Genomic DNA, 9068 nt, shown 5'->3' with positions numbered 1-9068 from the left:
TTATCGTTCGCTTGGATTGTCGCGATGGAATATTTACCTTTTGAGGTTATAGCTTTGATACTTCTGGAATCAAAAACTCAAAAGCCGTAAAAAGAAGTCGTAATATTTTTCGCTCCGACGGTGCATAAATTATCTTTCCTGTTTCTTGATTTTGAGGGTTTGCTTATTTGTTTTATTTACGCAACAGGAAAGATTCCACTTCTTAAGTTAATGCTTCGGTAGTCTCACAGCTTGCAATATTAATGGTTCACTGGTCTTTTAGTATAGCCCAAATGATAAAGAAGTAAAGCAGTAAGAAAAATCTTTCCGTATTTTGATACAGTCAAACTTCTCTCATTGTCCGGTTTATTTCAGCGGTTGTTCTCGCCCTCGCATGCTCCGTTGTGGCCTCACAGGGTGCGGCGCTGGTGCTCTTCTGACGTGGCGGGGAAAACACCCGCCAAATATCACGCCACCTGGCAGGCGTGTCATCCATAGCAAATCTCTCTCAATCCATAGAATTCTTGCGCTCGAAAGCAACATGTTAGTCTCCCGCTTGCTTCGCCCTGTTTCGTGGGCCGTGTACACAATGAACCCGAACTCGGAGTCAACATCTGTAATTCTAAACTGACACTGAGTCGTGGTGAATTTTTTTGACGAGCGATTATCAAACCCCAATGGATCTTAACGTAAACTGGACGGATGTTTATATGAAGCACACGACAGGGACACAAGGTTCGGCCTTCCACGAAACTGTGGCCGTAGGGAAGGTCATCGCCTTGTCTCTTATTCTGGCGGTTTCCACGACTGGCAACGTCTTGGTCTGCTACTGTGGTATACGTTCCCCGCGGATGTCGGCCATGAACAGTTTAATCGTGAATCTTTCCATTGGAGAACTCGCTATTGCGTGTATAGCTATTCCACTCAAGATCGAACAAGAAATCTTAGGGGAGTATTTGGTTGGAGGTCCGACAGTCTGCAAGTTACTGGAATACGCCCAGTCCGTTGCTCTGGGATCAGTTACAGTAACGTTATTAATGATCAGCCTGGACAGACTTTACTCAGTGTTTTATCCTCTGTCCAAGATAACTCGTCGTCAAGCTCGGTACATGAGTGTGTTTGCATGGTGTTACGCACTGCTCTTCGCTAATCCTGTCTTGTACTATTTCTTGGGATCAAAACACCAACCCAGAGCGTTGTTGTTCAGCTGTGACAAGCATACGGTTTTGCCGTGGAAGGACAAGCTTTATTCCTTGGTGCAACTCTGGGCGATATTTATGTTACCCATCATGATCATGACTGTAACGTACTTCGCAGTGGTGAGTAGGCTGCTAAAACCTGATTCAGCTGACCGAGCCGTTAGCAAGGTGGGCGCGCGCGAAGCAACCCCAGACATCCCAATAAACATTCACCGCCGATTCACCAGCTCTCTGCGCTCCAACGCTGTACCGCTAGCCAAGCGAAAATCCGTGGTTATGAACCTTATAGTCATGGCGACTTTTATATTTTGTTACGCCCCGTTAGCGGCACTTTACGCTCTGGAGACCGTGGGAAATCCCAAGCGAAAAAGCTTTGAGATATTTCGCGATTTCGCGTGTTTTCTGGCTTTGGCAAAGCTGTGCGCCAATCCGGCTGTGTACAGCTTTTTCGACAGCAATCTTCGGGATCAGATGTGCCGATGTCATGCGAAGCGATCCGATCAAAATTCGCCGGTTCGTCAGCAGATTATTCACCCTGGGATATGCATCCAGGGAAAACTCAGTGAATTGAACGTCAGTAACTTTGGCAGACTCGCTGACTCGAAAGGGCAAAGCCCTGTTTTCAAGGAGCCGCTGTTGCGGGTGTCTTCGGGATCGAACCCGTCGCCGAGTGTGCCTGGGGCTAAGCGGGAGAAACTGGCGCGACTTATTTCCAACACTCGACGCTATCGTAGTCTTGGGCTTTCAACATGGAGAAGTTCAAACATTTGAGAACATCCAGCGTTCAATGACAAAGTAAAGATTGTAAACAAAAAGAAAGAAGTTATATAGTTCAATGATTGGTGAAAGGAACTGATGCGAAAATTACATATAAAGTTGTTACTTGATCATCAGTGCACAGCACCAATTTTGTAGGTATTATTTTACATTGTGCAATGTAATTAAGTGTTTTGAGATCGAGAAGTCTTGTTTCGAACCTGTCCGGGTTCACTGTGTTATTTTCAGGGGAAGACTCGTTAATCCCACGGTGCCTTTTCTGGGACAGATACAAGATTTTAGAGAAGGGGGCTCGAGATACTAAAGGCCATCTCCTGTAGGGAGTGCGGGGATTTTCTCCCCCGAAAATGTTTAAAATTGAGTTCGTCGGAAACAGGACTAGATTTCCGTCATTCTGAGGCCAAGTCAGCGTGTTATGATGTCTCATCTTTTTTTTTTTTTAATTTAGGGGTTCTACCGAATCCCCCGAACCCCCTAGATCCGCCCCAACTTTTCTCTAGGAAGGTGTAGATATACAGCAAATTGTTGGAGTCAACAGCGATGGATTAGCATCCCATCCAGGGGAAGTGAGAATTCTCCTAGTCTCTCCCAGAAAGTAGTGCTAAGCCATCTTTATAACTGACTGGAAGAGCTTTATATATTTGTAATGTCTGTTTTTGATTTGAATTTATTAGTGCATATCTAGGTTGGCTCAACATTTGTCCCATTCCAGCAGCTAGTGATCACTGTTATCTTAATTCTATTTACAATGCCGTTTTTATAATATTCAGTTTTTTGTACGTAGTTCAAATAATACGTGAAAGCAAAGAAACTAATATTTTGACTTCAATCTAAATTTTCCAAAAAAGTGCAAACAGTGTATGAAGATTACAGCTTGAATGCAAAATTGTTACCTTGGGAAACTGGTTGTTCTTCGATGGCAAAACATTGCCATGTAGGCCGATCGGTTTTGTCGACTTTCATCCACTTTTATTTGTCGCAGCACAAATAAAGGCAAGCTGCTCAGAATAATTGGAGGCGCGGTGGCCTCATCGTTAGTGCGCTCGTCTCCTGATCGAGTGGTCCGGGTTCGAGCCCTGGCCAGGGACACTGTGTTGTGTTCTTGGGCAATACATTTCACTCTCAGTGCCTCTCTCCACCCGGGTGTATAAATGGGTACCACCGAATTTAATGCTGGGGGTAACCCGGCGATGGACTAGCATCACATCCAGAGGGGAGTAGAAATACTCCTAGTCGTTTCATGCTAAACCGGGATAGGCTCTGGCTTGATGGGCCACTTGGCTCGCATGCAGACTTTACCTACTCAAACTATTACAGTATCTAATAAAATCATCAATGAGTCATAACTGGCCGTTAATTACCTTATATAGGGAGGAAAACGTTTTATAAAGGACTTAATGCTCTAAGTTTTTATTCTACCTGGCTTACGTGTCGAGGTAATGATATTTGTCGTACATATAATCAATGCACACTGAATTGACACAGAATTTAAAAATATATATCATAGAACTTGAACAGTTAGAAACTTAAATCAATGTGTTATTTTATCTCGAGTGTAAGAAAACACAAAGGTGTTTGGGTGAGAGAAAAGCTATTAGAGAAATCGGATTAAATGCTACAAAGTAGATCGGATGAAAGAGTGCTTACAGCTCATCTTGCAGTTCACTGAACTGAAGCAAATATTTTACGCACTTGAGAAGTCACCCTACTCGACATCATCATTACTGAGCCGTACAATGCGGGTTTGTTTTTGATACTCATGGCGCGCTTAAAAGAGCTACGTCATGGTTTGTGCATCTTGAAAAGTTTAGCCTAAACTTTTCAAGTTCGTCGTTTGTAATCCTTGTTAATCTTCTCAATCCTAAACATCCTTGGTCCTTTATGGCTTATTTTCATCTTTTTAGTGTTTTCTGTTGTAGTAAGCTACTAGTTTCAAATTTCCTTCAATTTAAAGGTAGCATTGTACCTGGTAAAAAATAACTCAAAATACCGTGACTGAGCTCCTTTAGAATTCCAAAAGGCATAAAAACGGCAGGTTATGAATGACAAGTGGACTGTCTTTAAAATCAGTGAATCGCGGTGATTTTTTTATCTATCGAGCTGTTTGAGCTCTGCGATAAACCATATTTACCTAATACAGTCTTTAGTAGCTTGAAAAATCACTGACAAAATCAGTTATTTCCTAATAAAAAAAAAAAGCACTTTATGTCTTTTCGTTGTAGTCGTGGTAATCACAAGGTCTAATTTTATTATGTGCCAATATTTCTGTTAACGTTCCGTGTCAACATCAACATGTTTGGTCACCAAACAATGTTTGATCGTGTTTGATCGCCAAACATTTCCCGTTTTGGCAGGGCTTAGCGAAATCGTTAGCCTGCGGATACAACGTCTTTTATCGCTCCCGGCCGGTATGGCGAAATGACACGAATAGCGGATTAGCACGATGACGTCATTTGACTACAACTACCAAAATTAACATTGTTTTTCATTTATTATTTAATATCATTACCCTAATTGTCATGAAAACAAGAATAGTAAAGGATTTTGGTTTTTGCAGTCAGATGACTCCAGCACCAGAAACCAGACACCCTAAATGTGTGTTAGGTACGCAAACCGGTTTACTCAGGTTTTCTACAGCCTGAAGAGTAACAATAACTGAAATTAACAGTTCTAACGCATTCTCGGTTGTTTCTGAGTTTTGATTTCAGGTTCAAATTACTTGAACCTGAAGGCGTTACGTATACGTCAGTGACGGTTCGTCTTGAAAAGATCAGCATTTTTTTTTTTCGAGTTTCTCGTATCTATCGTAATCTTCCTCAGTTGTGTGACATCGTTGTTTATTTCCATTTGATTGTTTCTTCTTTGGTTTTTTTTTCTTAGAAATAAATTATCTTAAGATTTCCTTCCATTTGAAGGTAATAGGCCATATACTCGACTGTAACTAGCTTGCAATGGAGACACATGTGGGGGAACATTATAAAAAAATAGATTAATGTCCTTTGCATTTGAAAAGACTGCCCGCATTAGCTTCAGTTGCAAGCTAGTTACAGTCCAATACCGAGAATACGAAAATGGTCTCTTCGTATATCATAATCAAAGAGCTCCAGAACGTGCCGCTTTTGACATTCTCAGTGGTCTCATTTTGGTTTCGAGTAATCTAAGCTGAGTCAAAAGTCGCCAGCTTTTTTGTTTCAAGAAATTGCCATTCTAAACACCGAATGCAAATATGATGGGCCACTCGCCTTGCATACAGCTGACGCGCCCGAAATTTGAATTGATCAATCAGGATTCAGCAGGCGGGGAAAGTCTACTGTCTTCAATTCAATGTAAGTTAACAAGAAAAGTATTGAAGTCAGGCACCTTTTCTCACTGGAAACGGCATCAAATATTCACGAAAAGGAAATTGTAATTCCAAAAACCATATCAGATTGTAAAAAGTGAAAACTATGAAACATTTTGAGCCTCCAAGCTTCTAATTTGGCGCCAACGTCAGGCAACTCGCTCGTAGTTCGTTGAGTGTCGCCAGGTAGGATAACAGTTCTGTATTCTGAACAAAATCTGTAGTTCCTCATCAAATTCAACCCAGGATTCTCAAGTTAACCATTAGAAGAGGCCAAAGCAACATTAGCATTGTCTTAATTTGTGTTAGCTGCGCAGAAAATTACTATTATCGTGTCGTTTCGGTGAGACAGCTAAGTTTTGACTGCCGCGCGTACTGCGGGCGCAGCTGCCGTATGCAAGGCAGAAGGCCTGGGCCTAGTAGTAAAACCTGTCAAATATATGCGCAGGCCTTATGCGGCGAAGTTTTGGATGTCGGTCATTCCTTATATCAGGCTGTGTTGATTGGCAGAGCGAAGAGAGCGCTTTTTGACATAATGTACTAACACAAAATTCCAGGAAACTCTGAGGTGTAAAATGCATTGTTTTTAATCATGCTTTGTGCTGTTAACGGTAAAGCCAACACATAGTTAGTTTATATACCCCATCAAGATCATTACAAAACGGAATACAGCTGAATAAAATTCAATATCAGGGTCTCGAATTTACATTTACTTTTTTATGCTCTTTCGTATAGTTTTCCCTGATCGTGCAATGAAGTTTTCGTCCATATCGATGTCTGTTAACCTCATATTGCTGTCAGGTCAAAATTCCGGCAGATTCCATCGTTGAACGATTGCAGAATTTTCAAAATATAGTACAACGTCTTTCTCCTGAACGTCTCCTTCGTATAAAATGGTTTTTTTTCTTTGCTTTCCTGACAGCTGAACGTGATTGCTTGATAACATCACTGTTGTCTCAACTGGTGATTCTCGCGGTCCAACATAGGTTTGGCGGGATGCGGGATGAAATAAATTTTACTGGCGGGATGCGCGATAAGAAATACTTCGGCTGAAACACGATTTGCTCATTTTGACAGGCGGGACGCGGGATAGCTTTAAAATTGACGGCGGGATGCGGGAAGAACAACATAAAAATCACAGGTTATGGACGTTACGCGGGGAACTTCAACTCTAACCAGGCGGGATCTCGATAAACATTCTGACTGGAGTAGGATAGTGGGATAAAGCCAAAAACAGTGGCGGGATGCGGGATTGGAAAAGCCTATGTTGGACCCTCGGTGACCAGTGAGCGTTAATATCCCGCGGGAAGGCCTCCTTTTCTGTAGTCAGATTCTGCGTAGATTTGAGGTACCAAACTGTACACGTAGCCTTTTCGTTTTCCGTGGGAATCAACCATTTTGAACTTGTGAGGGTTTTTCACAATTCCCTGGACTACTCCATGGCTAACGTCGCTCACGTTTACCTAAAATGAGAAGAGACAAAGTAAGGTCAAGTCTGCATACGAGCCAAGAAGTCCATCAGGCCGACGCTTGTCTCCGGTTTCAGTAGTATGATACGACTAGGAATATTTCTTCTCCCCCGCCCCCCCGCCACCTCGGATGTGATGCTAATCCATAGCAGGCTTCCCCCCCCCCCCCCAAGCATTAATTTCGCCGGTATCCACTTATACAGCTGTGTGGGGAGAGGCAATGTAAGAGTAAAGTACCTTGCCCAAGAACACACACAACACAGGTTCGAACCCGGACTGCTAAATCCGAAGGCGAGCGCACTAACCACGAGGCCATTGCGCATCCACTGACAAAATGACAAGAGAATTACTTAATTTGACGCCCAGATTAGTCCACTAGACAGAACGTAGAACTATCAACATCCAAGTGCTGTAAGCATATGCATTGTTTTCTTTTTGTTAAAATGTAAAGAAGTGGAAGTGAAGAAATTTGAAGTTACATATCAAACACGAGAAACGGTGTTTCATCACGTTTCCAACTACTAGAAAAGATGCAACGTACCGCGAGGAATTGTTACCGAAATTCGAGGTGATCGAGTGTTTGATATATCCTTTCAATTGAAGCTTAGACTAGTGAGAAAACTGAGAAAGCCTGTACTAATTAATATTACATATCCAAACCACTCTTGGTGATTTAGTTTGTTTAAACGTAATGTATTGATAATGAGTTCAAGAGGATCTTTTCCTTGACCAGTCTTTTATCAAATCTACCTGATGTCCAAGAGCCTTTAGACCGTTAACTACTTCTGTTGGAAACTTAGTCTCAGCGAATACATAGTTAGGATAGAGCTGGTCGTGTACTCGAGGCATTGTTACGGCAGTCTGCAGATTCTTCTTAAACCAGAAATAGTTCATGATGGCCTGGAATGAAAGAAACAAAACGAGACGATAGTTGAATTACAAAGTCCGTGTGGAATGTCTATATAGCTATTCATGGGTTGGGCTTTCAAACTGGGTATGTGAAGAAATAGAATTAACTTCTTGCTGTTGTGAGAGGCACCATGAGGGCGAAGCCCCTTGTCATGAATCATAACACAAAGGCAATGACCAGACACGACTCCAGGCATCTGGGCCAGATGTTCAAAGGTGGATGCCGTTATCCACTGGATAAATCACTATTCGGTAAATAACGCAAATAAAACTTATCAAAATCTAGCCTGTAACGGAACTCTCGAAAGTCGTTCGTTTCGTCAAGCTTGCGCAGTAAGGAACGAAGACTCGAGGAATGAGATTGATTTTGAGAAAAAGTTCATTAAAACTACTAGCACCTGGTCTTCCCTTCAGCACTCGGTCGTCCATTTTGTCTAGTACTATCGTTTGTATTGTTCAAGCCCCGAGACTCGAACATAAAGTAATGGGATCGAAAGAAAAAACGCGTTGAAACAGTTACAAACGAGTCAAAAGTTCGGCCCTTTTACTTTCTTGAAACTGTAGTAAGCCAGCTTCAGCCAACGCTTATTGAAAGTGATCGTTCACCGAAACTAACCTGGGCAACAGAAGTTGTGATTATAGTACCCCCAGCAGCGCCAATCGTCATTAGCACATTTCCTTTTTTGTCCAGTACCATTGCGGGCACGGCCGAGGACTGCGGTCTCTTCCCTGGCTTGATGAAATTAACAGGTGATGGTGGAAGTCCGAATTCGTTCGTGACGTTTGGTGCGCTGAAGTCGTCCATCTCGTTGTTATAGACAAATCCAAGCTTGTTTGAGAGAAACTTTGCCCCAAAACTGCAATAAAACGCAAGCCGAAATGATTGGTTTGACGCACTTTACTTAAAGTATTGGAAGCATTGGATTGGAATTGGAAGCATGGCACGCATATCCGCTTCGCTTCGTACAGAAAACAAAGCAAAATCGCTGATCTTATAGAGTATTTAACGAGTGTGGGTCGCCTTTGTCGCTTTAGACTGTTCACAGCCCTCTATTTTCTCGTATTTTTATTCGATGCCTCGCTCACTTTTTTCTTTCGCCTGCGTAGACAAAGAGAGAGGCTGCGAACAGTCTATTGTCGCTTCCTACTGAGAGATGAGAGATGTACACTCCACCACGATGACCAGATTTTGATTTTCGATAATGACGTACAGTGGTCCCAGTGCGGCCCTCCCTCGTCCCAACGCGTTCAGGGGGGTGGGGAGGGAGAGCAGCGTAACCTACTACTTACTATCCATTCACAGTGCTCGTAAGCGAGACTGCATCTCCATTGGCGGCAAGCACGGCAAGATGAGTTGTTCCAGTCTTGATAGGCACGTGGTATCGAGATCCGTAG

At 42.6% G+C, this 9068-nt stretch overlaps 2 protein-coding genes across 2 annotated transcripts in view; one reads left to right on the top strand and one right to left on the bottom strand.

Moving 5' to 3' along the window:
* Positions 1 to 4166, top strand: LOC110048368 (orexin/Hypocretin receptor type 1-like). Its single transcript, XM_020754156.2, has one exon. The coding sequence runs from the start codon at positions 657 to 659 to the stop codon at positions 1947 to 1949; it is 1293 nt and encodes a 430-aa protein (XP_020609815.2). The 5' UTR covers positions 1 to 656; the 3' UTR covers positions 1950 to 4166.
* Positions 4167 to 5859: 1693 nt separating this feature from the next.
* Positions 5860 to 9068, bottom strand: part of LOC110048341 (glutathione hydrolase 1 proenzyme-like) — a 9309-nt gene continuing 6100 nt past the window's right edge. Inside the window, exons 6-9 of the mRNA XM_020754126.2 lie at positions 8964 to 9068; positions 8290 to 8530; positions 7515 to 7664; positions 5860 to 6758 (exon numbers count right to left, since the gene is read on the bottom strand). The exon at positions 8964 to 9068 is cut by the window's right edge and continues 83 nt beyond it. Of these exons, the coding sequence (XP_020609785.1) occupies positions 6588 to 6758; positions 7515 to 7664; positions 8290 to 8530; positions 8964 to 9068 (667 nt within the window). The 3' untranslated portion in view covers positions 5860 to 6587. The remainder of the gene's footprint in view (positions 6759 to 7514; positions 7665 to 8289; positions 8531 to 8963) is intronic.

This window comes from Orbicella faveolata, unplaced genomic scaffold (genome assembly GCF_042242905.1).
Source record: "Orbicella faveolata isolate gen_17 unplaced genomic scaffold, um_ofav_v1 contig_47, whole genome shotgun sequence".
Classification (NCBI taxonomy): Eukaryota; Metazoa; Cnidaria; class Anthozoa; order Scleractinia; family Merulinidae; genus Orbicella; species Orbicella faveolata.
The sequence above is the reverse complement of the archived record's forward strand: the minus strand, read 5'-3'. Positions and strand labels throughout refer to the sequence as shown.